Source organism: Chlamydotis macqueenii, chromosome 1 (genome assembly GCF_036417535.1).
Source record: "Chlamydotis macqueenii isolate bChlMac1 chromosome 1, bChlMac1.mat, whole genome shotgun sequence".
Classification (NCBI taxonomy): Eukaryota; Metazoa; Chordata; class Aves; order Otidiformes; family Otididae; genus Chlamydotis; species Chlamydotis macqueenii.
This window is the reverse complement of record NC_141556.1, coordinates 185,872,269-185,898,314: the sequence shown is the minus strand read 5'-3', so window position 1 is coordinate 185,898,314 and position 26,046 is coordinate 185,872,269. Positions and strand designations below refer to the sequence as shown.

General features: G+C 40.5%; 1 protein-coding gene across 4 annotated transcripts in view; it reads left to right on the top strand.

Moving 5' to 3' along the window:
- CAB39L (calcium binding protein 39 like) overlaps positions 1–26,046 on the top strand; it is a 65,766-nt gene that overhangs the window by 20,613 nt on the left and 19,107 nt on the right. For 2 of the 4 annotated variants that reach the window (XM_086771867.1, XM_086771866.1), the window contains 3 exons: positions 6,729–6,877; positions 19,699–19,863; positions 24,394–24,512. In XM_086771867.1, coding sequence (XP_086627993.1) covers positions 6,776–6,877; positions 19,699–19,863; positions 24,394–24,512 — 386 coding nt within the window. In that variant the 5' untranslated portion in view covers positions 6,729–6,775. Of the gene's footprint in view, positions 1–6,728; positions 6,885–19,698; positions 19,864–24,393; positions 24,513–26,046 lie in introns of those variants that run through there. The other 2 variants (XM_086771868.1, XM_086771869.1) reach the window with 2 other exon arrangements.

Genomic DNA, 26,046 nt, shown 5'->3' with positions numbered 1-26,046 from the left:
GGCATTCAAGCACTCAATGAAAAACAGAATTATTAATTTCTTTGAGTGCTTCCATAGAGCTACACCACAGTGCTTGAGTGGAGCATCACCATGAATGCCTTCAGTTTTGTAACAGTATTGAACAACTATGTGATATTATTATTCTCATTCTGGAGAGGTGATCAGATTAAGGGCAGAACTGCCTACTTATTTTCCATGTGAGATCTTCAGGATGCATGCCATCTGCTAAAAAAAAGAGACATTTGTGCTGATGGTAGGCATTACTGCAATGTTTTGTGTGTTCAGGTGAAGTTCCAGCCAATTTTCACCTTCATTCCATGTAATGCAACAAGCAGCCAACAACAAAGCTTATGATGAGCAAATTCTTGAGTTTCTGGAATAATTTTGTTGCCAAGCAGAGATGGCATTCATTCACCCTAACCATAAAACTGTCCTCTCTTCTGTTTATCTCATTTGCAATGTACCTTCCAAAATCTGCAAGTCATTGACAATTTGCAGAGAAGTTACTTGTGTAGCCGTGATTCCCTCTGCATATCAAATAAAACGTGGGTCACATGAGGGGACTGCATGGAGGAGGATGGATTGGACTTCTCCAGGCGATCATCACACATGGGGGCTTCCATCCTCTGGAATTACAGAGTATGTGATTCTGTAATTGCAACAACTTTCCTACATATGGCAGGATGTAAAAATGAGGAAGGAATATAGCATCTCTTCCATTATGCAGAGACTGAATTAGGCAAAATTATGAAGGAAGTGTGCTAATTCAGGCCCCAAATATATGGGTCTTAGGCACACTGGGGTGAATGGAAGATGAATGTCTCTTTTTTTCCCAAGAGTTATTGAAATGTTTTGATTCTGATCAGTAAGTCAGTGAAGGTTAGGAACTAAGACAAGATGGATGTCTGATACTTGAAGGGAAGGAAATTTTTTTCGCTCATTCATTTTTGAAGACCCACTGGCTTGTCTGGAGGAACGTCTGAGAAGAGTGTATGGATGGGCTCACGTGCTCTCTCCCACTCTTGCCTTTGTGGGCAGGAGGAACCATTTGTTACTGAGCTGCTTGACTGAATCAGTTTATAGTGGGATGGATCAGTGAGTAGAGTGATGTTGCTGTCTGCATTTTTCCTTTATTGTGCTTACAAGCTCAGCTGCACTGTAATCTTTTGAGAAAGTATATGATTAAGAGGAAAGAAACTGAGGAGAGTGCCTATACACAGAATGCCTAGATCTCTTACTGTACTTTATAGCTGTATTAAAGAGCTCAAGTTGCACTATTTTTTTTTTTAGTGCATTTAGTGGTAAACTGACAGAAGAGATATTTTGAAGACTGTTAAAGCATAGGCTTTGGTGTCAAATGATCTAGGTTTCATTCCTGACACAGCTACTGATTTTTTTTTTAATATGGCCTTGGATAAGTCTTCTAATCTTTCTATGCTCCAGCTTCTCCTTTTGCAGAGGGGACAAAGTAACAGGAAGTTTTTTTGGAAGTGTGTTTTCCATCTTGATTCAACGTTTGCAGAGTTGGAGGCCTCTGAGGGAAGGTATGCCCTGAGTATGAAGGGATGGTATGTTACTTTTGACAAGATACTAAATACCCTAAAACTCATGTCTTGTAAACCTTCTCCACCTCTGGATTGAACTCACTGCTTTAGTCTGTGCAACTTTTTTTTTTTTTTTCTGACTGGAACAGAAACAGTCACACGTTTAGAAAGTGGCGCTTTAAAATTACCTTTTGGTGTTTCTGTCACTTACCTAAAGTAAAATCAATGCCATTTTTTTCTCTCCCAATCAAACACAGAATTATATTCCCTGAAAGTATATTTGTAAAAGTAGAGCTCGTAAAATGCACTGAACTCTCCAGCTCTGGTGGCTGAAACGTCCCGTTCATACTGATGGCGAGAGCAGGCTTTGGAAACCACCGTTCCTCCTGCAGCGCTGCAAGGGGATTTTCCCCGTGACTGGGAGAGACAACCTCTAAGGCCAGGAGAGTTGGTCTGGTGAGACACAACTGTTTGTTTTCTTGGTCTCCTAACTGCTCACAAGAACACCGGTGAAATAATATCATCACAACTAAATGTTTCAGAAGTTGGCTGGCCCCCTGTGATGAATTCAGGCGTGTCCACAATGCATTTCTGATGTTATAAAAACATATGTTGAATAACCATTAGATGGAAAAAGTTTTCCTAGAAAGTAGGAAAGAAAGGGGCTCATTCAGCCCTCTCTGTTGCTGCCAGACAGCAGTGTCAAAAATTTATGAACAGATGCTCTGTAGTATGCCTAGCAGAGTAGTAATTTCAGAATCTCAGAGCTCTAATGATTGGAAACCTTTACATTTTCAGCTTAAGTTTATTCATTGACAGTTTACAGCCATTTGCTTCTGCATAAAGAAAGTGTTATTGTTATTTGAACTGAAATAACTTCTTCAGCTTCCCTGTATTTTTATTCTGAGCTTACCAAGGCAAGCACTTTTAGCCTCCTAGACATGCTAGTCTTCCCATTTTTCTGACCAGCCTAGGGTCCTTCTCTGCATGCACTCTAATCTCTGTTGATTTTACTTGACTATGGGTGTTGAGGATTGTGTACAATGTTCCATATGAAGTTCCATCAAGACTTTGTACAAAGACATGAACACCTTCGTATTTCTACTGGCAATTGCTTTCTTAATTCATCACATATTTCTGTCTGTCTTCTCCTGTCTGTAAAATATGAGTGTAGTTACCAGGTGTCTGTGTCACTTCTCATGGTAAGTCCTCAGCTTAAGCAGATATTCATGGAATGGTTTGGGTTGGAAGGGACCTTTAAAGGTCATGTAGTCCAACTCCCTGCCATGGACAGGGACGTTTTCAACTAGATCAGGCTAGTCAGAGCCCCATCCAGCCTAGCCTTGAATGTTTCCAGGGATGGGGTATCTACAAACTCTCTGTCTCTTCTGCCATTCAGCATTATCTGGTACTTTCTACTCTTAATTTTTATCCCATTTTTATTATCTCAGTCCTTGAAGCAATCCAGTTTCTCAGGTAATGATATTTCAGTCCTCTTCTGTGTTAATAATATCTTCCTATTTTGAGTCACCACAGCTTTTGGGTAGGCTCTTAATTCCTATGCCTCTCTAAATATGATCCTGTCCCCAAACTGCTCTTAGGGTCTCAGACAATCAGTCTCTCTTGACATGATAATTTTTCTTCAGCTAGTTTATTTTCTACTATATTCAATCTAGTGTATTTCCATGTTAGATGCATGGGGCTTACTGTGTTTTCTCTGTCTAAAAATATATTCATAAGGAATTGTAGTATGAGCTACCTTTGGTAAGCCCATGTTGCATTCTTTTCAGTTGTCATTCATCTTTGTATTTCAGTTATTTTTAGACTGGTTTCTTGAGAAAATGAAGCTTATGTGGTCATACTGTCCATTTTTCATCCTGCTTCTCTTCCATGGTAACTTTTGACTGGGCAGTTTCAAGCAACCTTGACAGAGGGCTAGATGCCTGGAAATACCGAGTTCCAAAAAATGGACTGAAAATAAATGATGACAGGAATAGGGATTTTAAACCAAATTAGTGCCTCTACTGAAGAGAAGACCTTCCAAGTAAAGCTTGGAGAGCAGAGAGCTGATATAAAGAGGACAGGGCAGAAATGTCCAGCTGTGTTAAGGGCTTTAGCAAGAGCTCCTGCTTTCCTTGATGCTGGAGAATCCTGTCATGAGGTGCAAAGCTGGAGGAGTCCTTGTTTTGCCATGTGCCTTATGGAATAGCCAGCCATAAGAGTAAGGAGTACAGCTCCCAAATCTCAGTAAAGTGACTTTACCCCTGTTTCCTTCTGCCTGTAATTGTGAATAGCATGTGCCCCCTAGGAGATTCCTGCATGGAGGAGTAAAAGGGACCATAACCTGCAGCTGCCAGTATGTGTTTTCTGAAGTGATGGATCATCTTTTGCCAGATGCTGATGTGTTAAAAACTGTGTCCTGAAAATGGGTAAATCCAAAAATGATATTTGATGCACATCTTCCCCTTTTTGTTTCTGTCTCCCTCCACTTGCATACAGCGAATGCTTTGCTTTCTATGTAAGACTGATAAATGAAGTGAAGCAGAGACTTGGCTCTGTTCAGTGGAGGGATGAACTAAACAATCTCCTGAGTCCCTTCCTGTCCTATTATCGGTGATTTCGTGGTTATGATTAGAACACTGGTAGGGTGTGAAGTGAAGAGAAATGTTTTTTTATCCCTGAGCCGTGGTGACTTGGTGGTGAGACTGGAAGCATACAGTGGAAAAGTGCTAGCCTGGCTGCTGGAGATTTATGGCAAAATTAATGATTATTTAAATATAGAAACCATACTCTAGATACCTATGCAAGTTAGTTTTGGGAATGAAAATGTATTTATAATTTATAGTCAACATTTCAGTTAATAATGTGTACTTCAGTTTTTTAAAATCTCAGAACCTCTAGCTTGTGAGTACTTCAATTTAAAAATAAAATTTTCTCCCCTTTTGCTTTTCCTTGTCTGGAGACTTCTAAAAGGGGAAGATGAAGGCATACCTACCCCACCTTGGATGAAAATACTTCTTTTCTGAGATGCAACATGCCTGTTAAGCTCCTGCTCTCAGACTCTCTCTCTCTTGCATCTTCACATCCTCATGCCATGCTTCACAGATAATAAAAACATGCAGAATCAGGTCCTTCTCGAAGTGTATTGTGAATTATTAATGTTCTGATTGCAGCGCATGCGGGATTACGGGGTGCTTGGCGCTTGCTAGCAGCATTTAAACAAATTTATTGTACAATACCGACATCCCAGTCTTTTCTAGTGCTTATATGTAGCTGAACGTGCCCACATGAGTTAGTTGTTAGAATACCCAGTCTTCAGTCTTGCGTGTTGTCAGGTTGAGGTGTGACTCTGCGCTGTTGCTAGTCGGATGGTGCTGCCAAAGCTCGCAGCTGTGAGCTTCATGGGAGCAGGACTCCACAGTTGAGAGCTCAGCCAAGTAGTGAAGGTGATGTAGCCAAAACTGCAAAAATAAAAATGAGTTTTGAACTGAAGCGTGAGGAGCTTGAAAATGGAAATCCGAAAGTGGTGAGCTTTCAAACATTGAATATGAAAATATTCCTGTAAAACTGACCTAGCAACAAATGAGAAGGTTTATACAAATTCACCTACTCTGGACACTATAAAGGAACTTTTGGTTTAAATAAGGCATTTAAAAATACTTCCTGCGTGTCATAGAAACTGCTCTTGTAAAGATAATCTGTAAAAATATTTTGAAATGTTTTTAATAGATATTAGGACAGAGTCTGTATAGATTTTTTTTTTAAAAGTGCTCCTCTATGGTTTGAATCTTGTACTTGACTGTTTTATATGGTTACTATTTATAGTTGTAATAGAATGTATATATAATCTGGGTATTAATTCCATAGGATATTTGGGGATTAGTAACTCATGGATGTATGGCACAAATGGGGTCATGCTTCCTGGTGGACTCTGTAGTGTTGTCAGTAGTAACAACGAAGCATGAGGGGAGTGGGTTCTTTGGGACCACTGGGAAAATGCTACACCATTCTGTTTTCTTCTTTATACTGTGTGTATTGTGCTCATTTAAAACTTCTTGTATAAAATTTTTTTTTAATTGTAAAAGTTGAAGAAGAATAAGGAGATTGAAGTGGTTTTTTGCATATATTTACGTTTTCACAACAATCTTGCAGCTTTGTGTGGGGAGTGTTGGCAATGGTTCTCTTTTATTGTGAAAAAAGATAAAAGTTTGACATTATTTTTGCTTTTTTTTTTTTTTTAACCTCTTCTTTGTTAGTGTACAAACTGGAATGCAGTCCAGAATGGTGCTGTGCTCTCTCTTGAAAGTGGTACTGCCTTAACCAGAACATATTCCCATCTGCAGTCTGTCCATTGACTTCAGTAGATCTTTGTATCAGACCCTCAGCAAAACCCATAGGAATTCACAGCTTAATGCTGTGTAGGATCAGAAACTAAGTTACTTGGCTTCTTTCATGTATAAATACAGTGATGTGGTATTTGCCTTTCTAACCATTTAGAGGAAGAATGTTTCAAATTAAACAAACAAACTCATTTTCGTTAAAATGCTCAGTCTTTCATTTAAATGTCATGAAAATATTTGTGTCCGTATTTGGGCCTGATCCTCTGTTCCTTATTTAATTTAGGCAATATGTTTGACACAACTGAGATCTGATCCACAGATTCTTGAAGTCTGTTAGACTTAGGGGGTAGCTTCAACTGCTTCTTCTCGAGAAGCTTTAGGCTGAAAAAGAAAAGCAGCTGAAGAAGAAGGAGTGATGGCGTAAAAGCTGGGACCTTGTCTTGCAATGCTCTAAACAAAGGATGCTTTGGGTATGCTGGCATCTACAGTTAGTTACCTGCATCGTGATGAAGCCGGTGAAGTTTGGCAGAAACCCTCATCAGAAATCTCATGGAGCCTGCCAGATATACAGTGTCCAAAAAATGTTGGACATGGGCATAGACTTACTGGAGCTCTGACCTGTAGGTCAGGGGCTTTAGGAAGCATCCAGCTCCTGCACAGGTGCTGAGTAGTGGCTTTGCATGTGCTAATGGTGGCTTGTGACTGTACATGAGAACTTTTACTGCTCTGCTGAGTAGCTGAAGCAAAACACAGTGCCTAAGGCATAACCTTTTCTTGTTCATAATGTCTTTCTGTGTTTTCATTGCATTTTCACAAGCTATTTTTGTTTCTTGTTTGATTTTAGGAAGTCCTCATCTATCGTGAAGGAAGAAATCCAGGTGAAGAAAAACCATGCCTTTGTTTAGTAAATCACACAAAAATCCTGCTGAGATTGTGAAAATTCTGAAAGAAAACATGGCCATATTGGAAAAACAAGAAAAAAAGACAGACAAGGTATGAGGTAATGTTTCAAAAGACCAGTAAGGTTTTTATGCTGGGGAAACAGTAGAATAAGGGGAATAAAATTTTGTTCCCTCACTGCTCTGATTCTGCAAGCGCTTGCACATGTAAGTAGCTTTGTGTTTGAACGGTCCTGCTGAAATCAGGGGGCTTTTGCATAAGTAAAGTACAACAGATCTGGGGGTCACACAGAAAGTGTTGAGATCCAGGAGCCTTGGCCAAAATGAAGAGTGATCTCCTACTACTTCAAATAGTAATGCTTCTGAAAAACCAGCTTGGAAGACTATTTGAAAACTATTCCAGTGTTAATTGGTTTATCAGGATAACAAATGAGACTGCAAATTAATGTGTAGATACCCACAGAGCTACACTTCCTTCTGATGAACACTGTTTGCATAAAACCGCAAACCTGTACGTATTCAGATGTATGTAAAAGAGATCTCACTCTGTCGATCCTTTCCAAACTTCTGGGTGCTAGTGCTTCCTAAATGAGCTGCACTACTCGTATTATAATTATAGTGCTAGAGTTTTGCTAATACTATTGCTGTCCTCTCACTTGGTGACACAGACCTGAGTTATTTTTGCCACTCTTACAGTGACCAATTGAGAAGATGCATACAAAATGCTCCCAATTAGGAATTTGTGCTTTCATAAAAGCAAACAATTTAATTTTTTTTTTTTTTTGCATCTGAGATTCTGACCCTCTCTATTATTACTGTAGTAGAAGTATATGATTTTAGTTAACCACAAACTAATTTTAGGTTAAAGCTGAATGTCAGTGGAAACAGAAATAGCTGATAAGTGACACCAACACAGATTTTGTGCAGCTGATGTTTGTGTGTGCATGTTGTGCTTCCCCATCTTGTGCAGGAGCCTCTATTAGAACAAACCCAACCCAAAAGGCAAGCACATAGCCCTTTGCACCCTTAGTGAAATCCTCTTGAAACTTTTCAGTTCAAAGCAAGTAGCTCAGAGTGTTTTAATTATGTAAGATCAGTCACAGAGATTTCAGGGAGGCCTCTGGTATTTGATGTCTCATGCTGAAATACCTTCAGTTAACTGAAAAGCACTGAGAGAATTTGACTCTGAACTAAAACTTAAAATAAGTAACTAAATAAACGAACAGAGTCTGCCCTCCCCTGCTGAATTCATCCTTCGGAGCCTGATTAAAGAAGACATTAAAAGCAGAAGCTCTAGACTCGGGTTTCTTTTTGATTTGCTTTGCAGCATGACTCTTCTGGGTTGTGGTTTTGAGGATTTTTGGCTTTGAGCTGGTTTGTTTATTTGGGTGTCAGTGACAAAGGAGGAGAAATTCAGACTTCTTAGAAAATCGAGAACTCAATGTAAATTTTTCATAAAAGTCAGAACAGCTTGTGTGTGTTTTGCTCACAAAGCAAAAGATACAAGAATGTTCCCCGGGTGTATTAGGAAGGAAACAGCTTGTGAATTTAATGACGATGCTTATTTGACATGAGGAGGTTGGTTTTCAGTATTTTCTGCCTACGTTATTGCTATGGGAAGGAGGTTGGTCCTGGGGTGAATGTAGGTGATTAGGGGAGAGGAGGAAGTGGGGACAAAGCAGTTGCTTCAGCAGCAAGGCAGAAAGTGAAGAAAGCAGCCTTTTTTTTGGACAGTATTTACACATACGCTTTACACAGTGTGCTTGTTGACTCAGGACTTTGTGCTCTGATGTAGAGGAAGCACATAGGGTCCTTCTCCTTTCAGAAGGGAAGACGTGAGACTCTTCAGTGACGCTTTCATCTAAAGTGTTGCACTGAGCTGTCCTGAAATAAATACCTATTAAAGAAAATAGCTAGATTTGTGGTACTGAGTTTAGGGAAGTAAACAATAAGGAATATCTTTAGTACTGTGACAATGGTGAACTTTAAAAAATGGCAGGAGAAATAACTCTTGCAAAAACAATCACCCCATCACATCTCTTACAGGTTTGTGGGCTTAGTAAAACCATTTAAAGTGTTGTTTGCATTTTGAATTGGAGAAGAAAAGATGGTGGGGAGACTTTCAATGGCACACAGATTTTCAAAACTTACTTAGTAATACTAATGAATAATATCTTGTCTTTTCATGAGTAGGATTAGAGAAATCTAACTGAAAACAAAAGCAAAGAAAAATAAAGCACAGTGCTGCACTCTGTGCTGTTCAAAACCTGGCAAGGTTTTTAAATTTACCTCCAATTTTATTTCCAAACAGAGATGAAATATGTCAAACTTTCATAAATTGGGCCTGAGGTCTGGCTCCTGCAAAAGCCATGGACCCTGGATATCTCAGAGCTGGTTTTGGACCCTGTGGGCCTATGAATGCAGAAGTTTGGGAATTAGGGTTCTCTGATTTTTTTTTATTTCTAACTCTGTCTGCAAGAACTGGAGGGGTACCGTTGTGCCTCACCATAAAACGGAGGTTCCAGGACTTATAGGGTACGACTCCACAGCATCCCTGATTTTGCTCACGTGCAGGATAGCTTCCAACTAGGACTTGCCTCAGATGCTTAAACAAGAAGATTTATCCTGTGACAATGGAGCTGTTATTGTAGTACAGCCAATGTGGTATGTGGGCTGAGACAGCTAAAAGCTGCTAATACAGCCAGAATTGGCAGAGAAGCCTGACAAAGCCTGAATTAACTGCAGGGCTAGCAGAGAACCTCCTTGTTTCCTTTCCCAGTTGAGAAATCATAAGTACAAGGTGAAGATGCCTTGGGCAGCTGGGTGGGCGCGAGGTCGGACAGGGAGAGGCTTGATGCTTCTAATACAACTTTGTGCAACTTTCAGCAGGAACCAGGAGGGTTCAGCAGTCCTCAAAGGGACTGTTTTTAAATAATGCAGAAACGATCATTCCTACCAAGCTATGCAGTATGCAGGTAGAGGGGGCCTTACAGCAGATCGGTTAAGACTTTCAGAGTAATGGGAAGAGGGAGGAGGAAACAGGATGCATAGAAGCCACTTGTAACTATAATATACGGAAGTTTGCACTCTTTCTTAATGATGCTTTTTGTTGTTAGTAATAGAACAGGACCCATTCAGACTTTGACTGAACTCTATTGACTGCGCTAGCATCTGTCTTCTTAGATAAGGATTGAATTTGACCCAGTTCCTCCATGTGTCTTTTTTTTTTTTTAATGTGTGCAGTGTGGCCGTTATGCTTTTTAAACACTCTCAATTGAAAAATAGGCTAAGTTTGAATATTTGTTTCTTACTTTTATTTTATGGGTGGGTGGGTTAGTTGGTTTGCTTGCATGGATGTATGTATGCTTTGCCATTTTCTCAGCTACATTCTGATGGGGTTGATAGACCACAGGTTGAGAAGTGCCACCACAAGTGGCTCCTCTTCTTCTTAAGTGCTCTTTCTAATACCTTATTTTAATTTTTTTTTTTTAAATAACCTCTATTTTAAAGAAGATATTGCAGCACTGGCAAATTAAGTGTAACAATTAGGGGATTAAGTATAGTAAGACAGAGCTGGAAAAGTGGACTAAAGCCTTCTTTATCAAGCATCCTTCTCTCTTCCAACATCTGAAATAAAGAGGGTGTTCTTATGAAATGTACAATAGCTGACATCCTTTTCAGGCTTTGATGCAGTGAAGAACAATTAATGATGTTTTATTACAGAATTCTACAAATGCCATAAAAAGTTAATCTTGGCAATGTAGAACCAAACTGTCCTTGGATTTAATGAGAAATACCTATTCTGGAATTAACTGGAAAAGCAGAGAAGTATTTAAATACCTAGGAAATGAAGCCTTCAGAGCTTAGATTCTCTTCCTCCTTTCTGGCACAAACTCCTTGTAGTGTTCAGAGGATACACATAAATAGGGAGAAAGAGGGGAGAAACCCTGATATCAAGTGGACAGACCTGTTGAACGTGAGGAAGAATGGACAACATGTGACATGCTGGTCATACAGCTTCATTTATTACTGATATGTCACCATGTCTTTTGTTGATGGATGTTGTAAAAGAACATTAATAGAAAGGATACCTGGCATATCTTACAAAAAAAAAGAAGGGTGTCATCTCAACTTCTTGAACTCTTGTGTTCAGTCCAGTCAGCACAAAGCAGTGCAGGTGGCATCCAGTATGTCACTGAAGGATGTCCTTGAACACATCACCCTCTTGCTGCTAACCAAACACCTTCGGGTGCGGCACCCGTGACTCAGTGCCATCTGCGGTGCCTACAGGTTTGGTAACATTTTCTGAACCTGCCCTGCAGCAAAAGCCTTCACAGTGTCACACGCTTTTAATTGAAAATAGCAAATGGATCTGGGGTTGGTTGAAACTTGGCCTAGTCTTCGCGCTTGGCCTAGATGGGCTGAAAGATTTGCCGTTTCTAGCAGAGCTGATCCAAGACGTGGGTTTGCTGTGGAAGCTGTTCAGGGCGCTGTGCTGAGTGTTTTCTTGGCAGGCAGAACCGCAGGCTGCAGTGCCCTTAGTCGGTGTGCAGAAACATCGTGAAGCTAGATGTAAAATAACCTGAAGTGTCTAGCTCCTGCCCCTTTCACTTAAATATGTCTAATGAGACTGCTTGTTCAGGTAGGTCACTGTAATCCATCCTCTGTTTCATCTCTGTGCACTCTAACAATTTGGTACTATTCAGAAGGGTCAGGAGAGCAGCCTTTAAATAAACCTACAGTTAAAAAAAGTTAAGATTTCCAGAACAAATATTTCTATCAATAAATCCTGCTTTTAAATAGCACCAATGAAGCCATTTTTAGCTCCTGTTCACCTTGCTCGCTCCTGTGCCGACAAAGCGACCAGGGACCTGTGTGTGAAATGCGGTGCATGCGGATGATGTGATGTGCATTTGCATGGAAGAACGGTTGCGTGACTACTGTGAACGCGAATACCCATGGATGTGATTCTGCAGCTGCCAGAGTCAGTTGCAGAATTGCCTCTGACTTCACTGCCATACACTGAAACCGAGGGAGTGAGATAAGAAGGGCTTGGCGCCCCTTTCTTCTAGCTTTCCATGTCCTGGGGTTTTGTGGACCGTTTCGTGTTTCAGCTTCCCCGTTCTGCTAAGGCCTGTTACTGCTCTAGAAATGGGAGAAACTCCAGATACTATCAGATGCTGGTGCCAAGAGTTTAAAACCTGTCTCTTCTGGTTGAGGTTTTTTTTTTTTTTTTCTTTTTAAAGACCTTACAACCTTCAGTTTGGTCTTAAGTGCAGGATTAAAGGTGGGAAAGGAATTTATGTCCAGGTGGGGCAAACATGTCTCTTCCATTTAATCATATGGCCTCTTCAAAGGCGTTTCCCTGTTGTGCCTGCTTGGCCAAATTGTCTTTGCCAGCTTCCTTGAGTACTAGGCCATAATATTTTGCTAAATGACAGAGTTCATGCCTCCTGATCCAAAATGTCCGCAATTTATTCCTATATGTCCGTTTAGTGTGAAATTGTACCAACGATAAGCCAGTTGGGATGATCCTGAAGCTAAACAGATGTTGGATTCAGATTCTGCTAATAGCTCTTCTTGGGAGTCCTTACAGCTGGATGCAGAGAGAGTTGCATCGGTACTGTTCTTTTAGGAGAAAAATTGGTTTGAATCACACAGTGCAAACATTTTCAAGCAGGACTATAAGCTAAAACAAGACAAAGCCAAACCAAGGAGTCTTATGGTTTTGGTTGTAATGTTAGCATGGAGTACTGGCAGTTCATTGAATCACACATTGGAGTATTTACATCATGCTGACAGGCATCTGTTTGTGTTACTGTCTGCTGCTGTGCAAGATAGCAACAGTTTAGAAAGATATTTTTGCCCTGGAAATGTACTAGGTACATGAACAGAAGCTGTATAATCCTATTGTCCTTATTCTTATGAATGACTGAGGATTTCCTGATTGCTATGCAGATGCCAGATGTCAGGCATCCTGTATTTTTCTTATGTATATTTGGTATCTGAGTTGGAAAAGTGGAAAATGTTCCTGCAGTCTGTTTTTTTCTTCACTGTTATGGTTGGTCATAAATGTTTTATTAAGTCCTCGGATGAACAAAAGTAAGAATAAGCCTCTCTGACTTGTAACATATGTACATATGTGTGAAGCCTCTGACCTGTTGGTGAAACAGAGGTAAAACTGAGACAACCCACTGAAAGCTTTGAAAAGTTGCAGTTCAGGTGTAGGAGTTCAGACTGTTGATTTTTCGAGGCCTGATACCTTTCCCCTTATGGCTTTTGTAATTTTCCTTGGAGGGGACTAAGAAGGTGCAATGAATCTACATTGCATAGCAGGAGATCCATCTCTGTCTCTCTGGCAAGCATAATAGGTCTGGATCATAAGCACTTAATATTGGTACTTAAAAAATGTGAAATTGCTGTAAGTGTCTTAGGAGAGGAGAGGGGATGGGCAAGGTTTGTAAGTAGAGATAACTTTTATTAAGCCGGTGGGAATAGGTAGAAATTTAAGTTGCTGAAATAGGGGGCTCTTGGTAGAGTATATCTGTGGTGTGCTAACAGAGTTTTTTAAAAACTGCCTTTCTGAAGTTTTGATTTCTGAAGCAGATCATCTGCTTTGTTTATTTTGCTATATCATGCACAAGCAGTGTTGGAGATAAAACAGCTTAGCTTTTGAGTATAGCAAGTCCCAACTCATGTAATTATGGAAATAAAAATTCAGCTTTCTGCGTAAACAATAGATAAGACCTTTGTTTTAGGCTTCCATGCCACTCTTTAAAATCTCTGGAAGATTTTAGAAGAATAGAAAATATTTAAGACTTGGAAGATTTATTTGTAATCTCTTAATGAAAAAAAACCCAAGAAACTCCTTATTGAACTGTCTTGTATAATTGTGGGATATAGAGAAAAAATTGTTTTGCAGCATTCCTTAATTATGCTAAATTACTGCCTTAAAAACATTGTCATGCTCTTTGGCTGTCCTGTAGAGATCAATTAAAGAAAAAAAGATAAAACTCAAAAATTGTTCTGGACTTTTGCAGCAAAATCGCCTGGGTCTTCACATGTGTTTTGCTGTGGAGCGAGTCTTGAGGTCTTTCAGGGAAGATTTTTTTTTTTGTCATGTAGAATTTCAGGGAATAATGTCTCCATAAGCTCCTTTCTTTGTGTTATGATCCCAATAAGTCAACAATGACAAGACTTTGATCTATGAGGAAAACAAGCTTGAAACCAAGTATCTTCAATTCCTAAAGTTTCCAGCTCTCGTTGCTGAAGCTGTTGGTAGGTTTGGAGAGACACATTAATGCTGACAAACTCCCAGCTTTGTAAGCAGAGGTGATTGAACACATTTATAATTTAACTTAGAGAAGTTATATAAGCTTACCTATGCTGCCACTTCTCAAACTCCAAGGCTATTGTATGTCATATAGTCTAGCAGAGTTAGCAAAGTAATCCAAGAATTATTAGACTTCAACATTTACACAAAATGTTATATTTCAAAATAGACCCAGAAACCTCTTGTGAGTTGGTGGTCATTATAAACTATGCCCTCTGGATAGAGTTATTTCTTGTTAGAAATAACTTGTTAGTGCTGCGTTGGGCTAAAGTGGAGAAGAAATGGCCATCATTGAAAAAACTGCCTTCACAACACAGGTTGGTACAGGTTGTGGTCTCCTTCACTCCACTTACACAGCTATTGCAAATCAACCTTGTAACTCATTTGTGACTTAGCCATGTATCCACCCTGAATTTGAGTGTTCTGTGGTGGACTGGATCCTCCCAAATTTGGATGTTGTGAACTGAGATGCCTGTAGTCTAGAAATCTGTGAGTTGCTTTAAGAGGTCAAGATCCTGACATCTGAGGGGTGACAACACCACAAACGTTAAATTGGTACGTGTGCTGGGATTTCATCTTGTGCTTTGTTGTCCCCTTCTGCAACTTTAATTGCCCGAAGTTCAGCATATCCCACTTTTGACATTTGGATGTAATATCCAAATAAGCTGTTCTGTTTAGGATTCTGTGTTCAGTTATCTCCTCTCCCTCTTTTTTTTCCCTCTGCTCACACCGACTTCTCCAAAGATAATGGCATAAATTCTGTCATGATGTAAAGGACTCATAGCTAGAGGACAGAAGGAAAATCTTCTGGAAAGAAGGTTGTGATTAATTGCAAGGACAAGACAAATGGCTTAAAGTGCCTAGATATTTCATGGAACTTTTACGTCTGCTCTATAACTTCTGCTGAAGTGAAAGTTGCAGGACTTTGCTATTGTTGCTATTGCCACTGATGGAGAATAAATAGTAATACAGAAGTAATAATAGACTCTGGACTTTCTATCAAATCTCTTTTTTTTTTTTTTTTTTTTTTGTCACTGAAATTCTGTTTGTGGCATCCTGGGAGGAAGGGTGTCTTGCTGCTGTTTTTGTTGGTTTTTCCAAATGTTCCTAAAGGGAGTCAGAACCAGTCTAACTTCTTACGACAAAGTGTTCTGAAGCTATGTTTCTGTTATCTCTTATTCTCCATGTATTTGAGTAAATGTATTTGCTTTGTTGTTTGTTTTGAACAGATCTTAGATCTTTGGATCTTGCAATGTCTTTTTTTTTTTTTTTTTCCCCTGACTCTTGAGCAATTTTCCATCTGAGAAGCAGTGCTTATGTACTTAAGGTATTATTCTAAAACTGCTGTAAGATTAAGTGGAAATGTCAAAGGGGAGGCTAGAAGTGGCTGTTAATTTAAGAATCTGTGTTCAGGATTATGTTTTTTCCTCCAGATGGATTATGAGGGATAGGCACAGAACAGCGGTCCTTAGATTTGACCGGGAATAGCTTTTGGTGATGGGTTGAATGTCAAACCACAGACCACCCAGAGGATATGAAAGAGGAGGAAGTTAAACATGAAATGTAAATTGCATGTAGAGAAGCTGATGTCCTGGCTTTGTCTGGGACAGAGTTAATTTTCTTCCTAGTAGCTGGTATAGTGCTGTATTTTGGATTTAGGATGAGAATAATGTTAATAACACAACTTTTAGTTGTTGTAAGCACTGAGCAGTGCTTACACTATCAAGGACTTTTCAGCTTCTCATACTGCCTTGCCAGAGAGAAGGCTGGAGGTACACAAGAAGCTGGGAGGGGGCACGGCCAGGACAGCTGACCCAGACTGGCCGAAGGGATATTCCATACCATATGACGTCGTGCTCAGCATATAAAATGGGGGGAGTTGGCCGGGGAGTGATGATTGCTGCTTGGGAACTAGCTGGGCATCAGTCAGTGGGTGGTGAGCAATTGCACTGTGCATCACTTGTTTTATATATCTATATAAAAATTATTATTATTATTTTCACTTCCTTTTCTGTCCTATTAAACTGCCTTTATCTCAACCCATGAGTTTTACCTTCTTTTCCGATTCTCTCCCTCATCCCGCTGGGGGAGAGTGAGTGAACTGTGTGGTGTTTAGCTGCCTGCCAGGTTAAACCAGGTTAAACAGCAGCCAAGAAGATGAGCAGCTCGGATGGCAGACAATTAGAGAAATTGTGCAAAGCTTTTGACACTGTCCCACACAACATCCTTCTCTCTAAACTAGAGAGACATGGGTTTGATGGAGGGACCACTCGGTGGATAAGGAGTTGGCTGGATGGCCGCACTCAGAGAGTGGTGGTTAACGGCTCAATGTCCATGTTGAGACCGGTCACGAGTGGCGTCCCTCAAGGGTCCGTGTTGGGCCCGGCCCTGTTCAACATCTTTGTCGGCAACATGGACAGTGGGATAGAGTGCACCCTCAGCAAGTTCGCCAATGACACCAAGCTGTGTGGTGCCGTCGACACGCTGGAAGGGAGGGATGCCATCCAGAGGGACCTTGACAGGCTGGAGAGGTGGGCCCGTGCCAACCTCATGAAGTTCAACCAGGCCAAGTGCAAGGTCCTGCACCTGGGTCATGGCAATCCCAGGCACAAATACAGGCTGGGCGGGGAATGGATTGAGAGCAGCCCTGAGGAGAAGGGCTTGGGAATGCTGGTGGACAAGAAGCTCAACATGAGCCGGCAATGCTCCCTTGCGGCCCAGAAGGCCAACCGCATCCTGGGCTGCATCAAGAGAAGCGTGGCCAGCAGGTTGAGGGAGATGATTCTCCCCGTCTACTCTGCCCTGGTGAAACCCCTCCTGGAGTACTGTGTCCAGTTCTGGAGCCCCCAACACAAGAAGGACATGGACCAGTTGGAGAAGGTCCAGAGGAGGGCCATGAAGATGATCAGAGGGCTGGAGCACCTCTCTTATGAGGACAGGCTGAGAGAGTTGGGGCTGTTCCGCCTGGAGAAGAGGAGGCTCCGGGGAGACCTGATAGCGGTCTTCCAGTACCTCAAGGGGGCCTACAAGAAAGATGGGGAGAGGTTGTAGGGCCTGTTGCAATAGGACAAGGAGTAATGATTTTAAAATCGAGGGGGGTAGATTTAGATTAGATATTAGGAAAATTTTTTTTACACTGAGGATTGTAGAACACTGGCCCAGGTTGCCCAGAGAGGTTGTGGAAGCCCCATCCCTGGAAACGTTCAAGACCAGGTTGGATGGAGCTCTTAGCAACCTGATCTGGCTGGAGATGTCCCTGCTTCTTGCAGGGGGGTTGGACTAGATGACCTTTGAAGGTCCCTTCCAACCCTAACCATTCTATGATTCTATGATTCTATGAAATACAGCTGTGGTGCCCAGTTGTGCCCATCAACACCGCAGTGTTCTGTACTTTCTCTTTCTCCTGCAGCACTTTACTTTTTGGCCTCCTTTTTGAGAATTAAACCTAAAGCTGTGTCTTGCAGATATTTTTCTACATATCAGAAAGGACTACTTATACTTGAAAGGAAAGGTTTGTTTTTTTTTTAGCTACCGAAAGGCAGAGATATTCACAGCCTGCCCAGCAGAATGGGTGAAAAGCCAAAAATGTATGGGTTTTCCTTTTTGATATGAAAATATTTGCACAGTTCTTATAAAGATTTAGAGCTTTAGTTTCCAAGATAGCACCCCTGTTGTTAATCCCATCTGTGCTCTGTGGGATATCTCTAGTGACATAGCACTAACATTTGAGGTAAAAATAGGGTCTTTTGCTGAGTGACGGTAAGGAACAACAAGACTTCTGCTGTGGTTAAAGTTATCACATAGTCACATTCATTTACACGCCGTTCCTGCTGACCTATCTCAACTAGCAGAAAACTGGGAGTAGGTACAAACAGATTGGGGGAGAACATTTCTTTATGTGGTGCTAAATCAATGCTTGACTCTTCCAGGTAGATGCAATGTGAAAGTGGCTTTCTTAGGATTTCTAAGCTTTTTCAAGGATTTTTATTCAGTAATGTGAATAAAATCTGTGACTTAAGTCGATATTAAAGTGCTGGGAGATCAGCAGCAGTTAAGAGCCCTGTGGGATTATTTTATGCAGATTAACAGGGTGGTATTTGAAAGCTTGAAATTTTTCCTTTCAGTTTATGTGAGAAATGTATTAACATTATTGATCTGTCTTTGAACATTCATTAATGTCCAGTTAGCTTTTACAAATGACTCTTGGGTTTTCTCTGTGTGCCTTGATTCTTTTTTTTCCCCCTGCTAAGCTAATGAAACTCTCATTTCAAATAAACGTTTTGCAATATAGATGTGAAATGCTGTCCTGTCTTCAGCATCTTTAACCACCGTGCCTGGCACTTTCCTGTCATTCTCAGCTTTGCTTTCAAACCTCTCCCTTACTTCCTTCCCACTCCCTGCCAAAAAATCCAACCAGCCTTGCTGTGGGTCATGAATATATTAAATATACCCTGACCCAGAAAGAGCCATTGCCTCCATCGCCCCATGGCTAGAGCAGGTGGGACTTAAAGCACACACACACACACACACACACACGTGAAAAAAACACCGCCTTTGCTCCATAGAGTCTTTATTTATAAGAACTGGAGCAAACGTGGGAGGAGAGCGTGAGCCAGAGTTGCTACGCTGTGGCCAGCGGTGGTTTCCCTTGGGAAGCAGGACGTTATCGTTCACATCTGATTTAAACCTGCTGACTGCCACGAATGCCAAGCCATTATGTGTTTATACGCACTTCTCTTTCTTTTCCCTCTTGCAACCTTTCTGGTTAAGATATTTTGTAAGGTCACTCCTGATTTGTCCTCTGTATTAGGTATCTGAAACATTGCACGGAATTAGTAGGTGGGAGCAAAAGATGAAAGGCTTATTTTATTTTGCTTGGTGGCAGCTGTGGAGCTTCACTAAAGCAAATTCTTTAATTTAATTAATTTCCCAACCTAAGACTGAAGTGGCTGTGTGCTTGGTAGGCAAATCCCTTGTGGAAGCTGCTGGCTTAAAGCACCCATGATGAGGAGAAATAGGCGGTGGCAGCGCAAAGCTGGCAGGGTTACAGTAATTTATTTGGGTTACCAGTAGAGGAGCCGGGACAGTCCATCAGCAAGCAGTTGATAGGGAGGCAGCACAGTGGCCACCCTGCCTGTGGGAGAAGCCAGCCAGTTCGGTACCTCCATGTGGCACCTCTCGTCCCACGTGTGTCAATGGACCCCACTGGGGAGGCCAGGGGGAAGTGATAGTGAAAGTGCTGCCACTTCTGCGGGGCAGCACCTCTCTCCAAACCTGTAAAGGATCTTGCTGATGCCAGTTGGTAATTGCACTCCTGCCCCTGTTTTGTGCTCATGGTCTGTAAATGATGGCATGCCGTATTTAAATTGAATATATCTGTGTGCTTGTGTAGGACCTGCAGGATCCAGTGGGAATGCTCCAGCCTCAGTGATTGCATAAAATTATTAAACCATTTCACAATAGATAATGATAATTGTAAGAATGATTAGAAGCTTTTATTTTGAACTTGTCTTTTAAAATAAAACACTTTTTTTTCTTTTTCTTTTTTTTTTTAAACAAAACCCTTATCTGCTGGCGAACAGGCATCAGAGGAAGTGTCAAAAGCTCTGCAAGCAATGAAGGAAATTCTGTGTGGGACCACAGACAAGGAGCCACCTACAGAAATCGTGGCTCAGCTGGCACAAGAGCTATACAACAGTGGCCTTCTAGTGACGCTTATTGCCAACCTGCAGTTGATAGATTTTGAGGTAGGTCAGCGTCCACAAACCTTTTTGCCTCCTTGGGCTCAGTGTTGTCAATGAGTATAGCTGTATTTTTCTGAAGTCTAAATAATTTTATTGTATTCAAAACTGGTTTATTTAAAACTGCTATAGGTTGGTCATGCATAGATGTCTTGTATACTGGAAGTAAATGCAATGCATCCAATTTAAATCTCTTGATTTTTTTAAAACAAAACCAAGAAAGAAATATTGCCATGTATATCCAAACAAAACAGAATGCTGAGAATACTGTCTGTGACCCATCTTGTAAGCTGCAGTGATTAACCTCTTACTTTGGGATAGTACAACTAGAGTCAGCCACTGTCTCTGAAGAGTGTGTCTGATTTAGAAGGGATCCAGGGACATGGAATAAAAATAATTGCAAGCATGGAAAAAACCCATGCAAAAAAGACTGAAAAAAATGTGGATGCTTTATTTGAGAGGACAGGAGTTGAAAAAGGTGTTAAAAACTGACAGTGGGTGGCAAGGTAAATTGGGTTATCCTTACTTAGTTCTTTGGATTAAAGGAAGAAAGGAATATAACTTTTTTTTTGCCAGCAGATAGATTAATATGGAAAAAATACATATATATGTATATATATAAATAATTCTATATTCCATGGAACTCCTTGCTAGTTTTGTTGTTAAAGCCAAGACCTTAGTAGATAACTAGTAAGACAACGAACTTACTTGTAACTAATAAGAAGAGTGATGGTAGAAAAGATTGCAATAATTCAGGATAAATATAAACCCTTTTAATTGACCTTTGACTGGCAGGGACTGGGAAGAAACTTCGTCACTGGCAGGTCATTATAGTATTCCTGTGGTCTACGAACAGCCAGAATAATGGTTCCCAGGAACTGCTGTTATGAGTCCTGTGGTTTCTATGGTTCCTGGACACTGGTGAATTGTTACAAGTGTCTGAGCACCTCTGAACAGTGAGACATCTCCAGCTCCCAGAAACCAAACCTCCGCCACCGAGGTCTGATGAAGGGGCAGTACTCAATGTGTAGGGCAAGGCGGCTGCTGAATTTAAAAATCAGTTCCCCAGAGAGATCACCAGATGCCCTCAGAACCACCTTTTTTGGGAGTTACGTTCTGGTGGAAGGTTTTTCATTATATTGAAGTCATTTGTTGTTACTTTACTTTTCTTTCCATTTTGTAAATGAATGAAAGAGAGGAATGATGGGAGATATATGTTTTCTCCCCCACCTCCCCTCCACTTCCTCCCACCCTCAGTAAAGCCAGGATTCAAAGGACTGTTTTATTTATTTTATATTAATTTTTGAAAATGTTGTTAGTGGAGTTCTCTTACTCTTCTTCAGGTCTTAATTTCAGGGCATTTTTTTTTAATGCTAGAATTTCTTCAGGTACTTTATTTTGTCTTCTCCCTGCCACCCCTGGTTAAATGTCTTAATTACAAGGAAAAAAAAAAAAAAGAACCAAAAAGCAAAATCCAACAACCTTAAACCCTAAAAATCCAGTAATTTATTTATTTGTTTTTAAGAAAAAAGAAGAGAGGACGAGAAGATATAGATAGCAAATACACCACAGAAGGGAAACTATTGCATTATTTTAGTTGCCTGACAGTCTGTACTGCTTTTGTCAGACAAAAAATTCTGTCTGGGCATATTGAACCCACAGTCTTCAAATGTAAGCACTGAGTGATATATCACATTTGTTACTGAATTACTGTTATTACAAACAATTCTAATAACTTTTATTGCAAAACAAAATTTTCCATGATAAAACCTTTTCAATAATTTAGGAAAACTGTTATACATACTCTTTTTAGCAAAACAGTACAAATGTGATTGAACAAGAGGATATAAGAGCATGTGCTTCTTTGTCTTGATATTCCCATTGGCTTTTTGAGTTTATCATCAGCTTTTTAATTTCCATTTTATTATATTGCTGTCCACAGTTGGCATTTAGGTTTCTTTGTTGAACAAGCAATTTTGTGACTTTGTAACATATGAATTATTTCTTTGATCTATATGTAATCGTAGAAAGCAAAATCATAAATTACTTGAAAATCTGATTTCTGCAGGGAATAATGTTTATGTAGGTTACTTCATTTTGTCCTGCCTGTGTCTCCTCCTCACCAGCCCTGCTGCCCACTTTGATCCCAGCTTTGCAGAGCTGTAATTAACTTTTGAAGATGTGTGTTGAAAGACTAATGCCCCCACCAAGAAAAAGGCAGAAGCAGAGACTCGAGTCCAATCTCATTTGTGTTTCATCTACCAGTATGCTTACAGCACGTGTGGCTGGGGGCAGGCGTGCATGTAGGGGAGAGTGTGATGTCTTGCGTATGTCCATCACACATCTATAGGAAACACAGGTTTATTGCTTCTGCCACTCAAGAAACAGGATATAATTTGGCTGGTGATACTGTTATGAAACACTAAAGTTGGGTTTGGGCAGGAGCCCAGAATCAAGATCAGACTTGATTTTTTGAAATTTAAAATATGAAATATATTGTTGGACTTTGAAAAACTGAGGAAAGTGTGCATAGAGGAAGAGTCAATTAAAATAAATGATATTACTAAGTACGTGTAAGGCTAAAAATTCACAAACTGTAAAGCCACTCAAAGAGGCAGTAAATAGCCACAGGCCCAGGACTAGTGACGTTAAAAGCCTTCCCTTACTTTGTCTTGAAATAGGAGCTAAATCATGGTATAGGTTTATTTATATAATATCATCCTTTGCAGGTTTTTTTGTTCTTGTCTAGCCACTTTCTCTCCACGCTGCTTTATCTTGTGCTTCGGTGGCCATATGTGTTTCATTGTAAGGCAAAATCGAATTGCCGATCCAAGTGAGAAGCGTTGCAAAAATATTCCTGCGATTTTTATAGATGTCTGGTGGTGAGGGAAGTCTGCCCTGGTTCCATCCTATCTGCCTTCATTCCCTCCAGGAGAACCCAGAGAGACCAACTTCTTTGGCTTTCACCATCTCTGGTCTCTAGAAAATTGGATATAATTGGAGATATATATATCTCCTCTCTGATATATATATATATATATAGCTATATGTATCTCCTCTCTGCTATTGGATACAATAGTTGCAATGCACCTAATATTAAGTAACTAATGTAAAATTTGGCATAGCAGAGAGGATCACTTAATTTTTTTTTCATTTTCACCTCGCCCTTTGAACAGCTCTTCTCTGTCTGGATTGTTTTTGTCTTGGAGCAACTGCTGAAGCCGCTGGGGATTGAGGGATTCCAAACATACATTACGGGTGTTGTAAAAAGAGAATGGAATGACTTTATAAAGAATTAGCTTAATTAAGAGAATGTCCAAAGGTCGAAAGTGTTGCAGACAAAGGCAGATGGACTGGCCTGCTCTGATTTGATTCTCCCATTTGATTCCCCGGGTCCCTGAGTCTCCAAGCCAGCTGCGTTGGAACAAGGAGGAAAGCAGAATATTTTTTGTTTCTCAGCAGTGATTTATTTGCAGAGGTGAAACCAGGGAATTTCTCTCTGTGTGAAACTATCTGCTCCTTGGCTTCAAACATTCAATAAGCTCTCCACCAAGGAATGTTTGTCCTCTCAAGACAGATCAATGAGCATGTACAGATTATAAGTAACCTTTTGCTTTAGCTTGCCCTGTGCATAGCGACCTGCTGTTGACTCAGTGCCTTGGTTACTGGTCATTAGTGCAGAAGTCTCCCCCCTCCATTAATTTGACACATCAATTTGTCTCCTGTGGTCAGGGAAGAAAGCAGTGGGGGAGGAAGAGGACTTCTAATGCAAGATGTATTGGCAGACCCTGTGGTTGAATAGAACATAATTTGGAAGGACCTTCTGAAAAGTTGTTTGCACAGGGAAGCATTTGAAGACAAAACATGATTGTGCAGATGTGTGCATATAGGAGAAAATTAGGACAAAGTGAAGGGTACTTCCCATCGTAGTTGTGACTGAAGCAGAGATGTGTATGTGATGCAGCCTTTAGATTAGTACTAATTACGTCATTCTTCATGGTGAAATAATGGGTGCAGTTTTAAATTTAACCCTGATTTTCAAAAATGCAGCCACACTTGGCGTTGATTGCATTTGAATAATGAAAAGCTTCAGCTTTGTAAGTCTAGGCTGTGGCACGATGTACTTGGTACTAGCTTGACAACTTAATTTTAGAGGCTGTGGGAGCAATAGAATACACTGCAAAAGCATGTTTGGCTTAGGGTGGTGGTGACTTGCTTTTTTGGTACTTTAATGTTCCTATTTAAGATAGCCAGGGGCTTGCTTGACAGAATAAAGGAGTTGCACATCTTCATTCCGAAAAAGAAAGATGCAGATTGATGTGGGGGAATCGGTAGTCTTCAGAGCCATCCCATGGAGGAAGCCTTCTTCTGACATGAAGAAACAGCAAGTATGAGATGGTGGGACTGTGGAGAGCCCAAAAAAAGAGACTGACTTGTTTTGTTTTCCATTTCATTTCCTCTCTAAGTAGAGATTATAGTGAATGGTAATTTGTTCATGGTTTTTCCTGTTGAAGATATATTTTGCTTCTTTAACAGGGCAAAAAGGACGTTTCCCAGATATTTAACAACATCTTGAGAAGACAAATTGGCACACGCAGCCCTACTGTGGAATACATTAGTGCCCATCCACATATCCTATTCATGCTTCTAAAAGGGTGGGTGCTTCAATTTGATTTTCATTAAAGAGCATTGCCTGGAACATGCTGGCATTGCGGTTGATCTACTTTCTCACTTTTAGTTAAAAAAAAAAAATCAGATCTTGTTCCAGATTTCTTATTTTGTTTCTTTCATATTCACTTTCTTTCTACTTAACTGTATACTTTTTAATGACTGGATTATTTTATTTGGCCATTATTTCTTCACCAAAGTTTATGTTGGAGTAATTATATGCTGACTGTTTTTGAGTGCTCCCCACGTGACATGAACTTCAGTTCCTGCCCTAAACTCTTGTGTAGCTTTGTTGATGACTGTTGAGCTTCATTTAGACATTTCTGCATTGCAGGAGTGACTTACAGTGCTGTCTGTAAATAACTGGAGTGAAATGCTGGACTACTATGTGGTAGAAAAGGGAGAAGGAAAAATGCATACAAAGAACAGTTGTGTCTCTGGGGTAGACTTCTACAATGCTTGTAGCCACATGTGGGCAACTTTAAATAGATTCTGTAATGAACTCCACAACTCACAGCATTAAATGATTTTTTTTTGTTGTTATCTTTTAACCTTTGAGGGAGTCACTGCTCAGCTGTCACCTGGTGGTTCCCAAGGTAAGTTGGCTAAGGAAGGGGAGTAGAATTCTGTGTGGAGAGTACATCAGCTGTAGTTGCATTCAGGAGTGCACAAGTGTTGGCCTAAAGCTCTTGAGATTTCTGTCCTCTTTACTTTTGGCCAAAAGACTCTGAGCAGCCTGATCTAGTTGAAGATGTCCCTGCTTCTTGCAGGGGGTTGGACTAGATGGCCTTTAAAGGTCCTTTCCAACCAAAACTATTCTATGATTCTCTGATTCTATAAAAGCACCTTCTGTTCAGCAAGATTCTTTACTTTTCCAGCCCTTGAAATCTACTGTTTTCTGCTCAGTTTTCTGTGGTTTTCTAAACCACAGAAGCCAAAACTTTAGGATTTTGTTTATTTTTCCCTAAAGAAAGGAGAATATATGTGATTAGTATTAAAGAACCGATGTAGAAATAAATGCATTTATTAGGTGATCAGTATGAAACAACATGGACTCTCATAGTAGTTGTATGGTGACACTAGTAACAGCCATTCAAAACCATGACACAGACCTTTTAAACTAACGGTACTTAAGAGAATTAATTTCGTTACATGTCTCTTTTGCTCTTGAAGCTTAAGATTTGCATTTTTACCATTTGCTCCATGGCAAGGAGGACAAGATTGCAGCCCCAAGGGTAAAATTCCCTTCAGCCTCCCCCCTCTCCCAGGGGCAGACCTGAGCTAGGAGAGGGATAGGCGCGGGAGTCCTCCAAAATAGTTATTTCCTTCAAAATTGGCCACATTCCAGCACAGCTGAGTAGGGAAAAAAGTAACCGAGAGAACTGGTCAGTACCAGGGATTTCAAGAGCTGTGAGCGTGCGGTTGAACGTGGTAGCAAAGCTCTTGGTTGCTGCAAGAGGAGGAGGTGTGGACCCACTGCCTTCCTGGCAGTCAGGGTGGTGAGGAGCCCGGGCAGGCAGC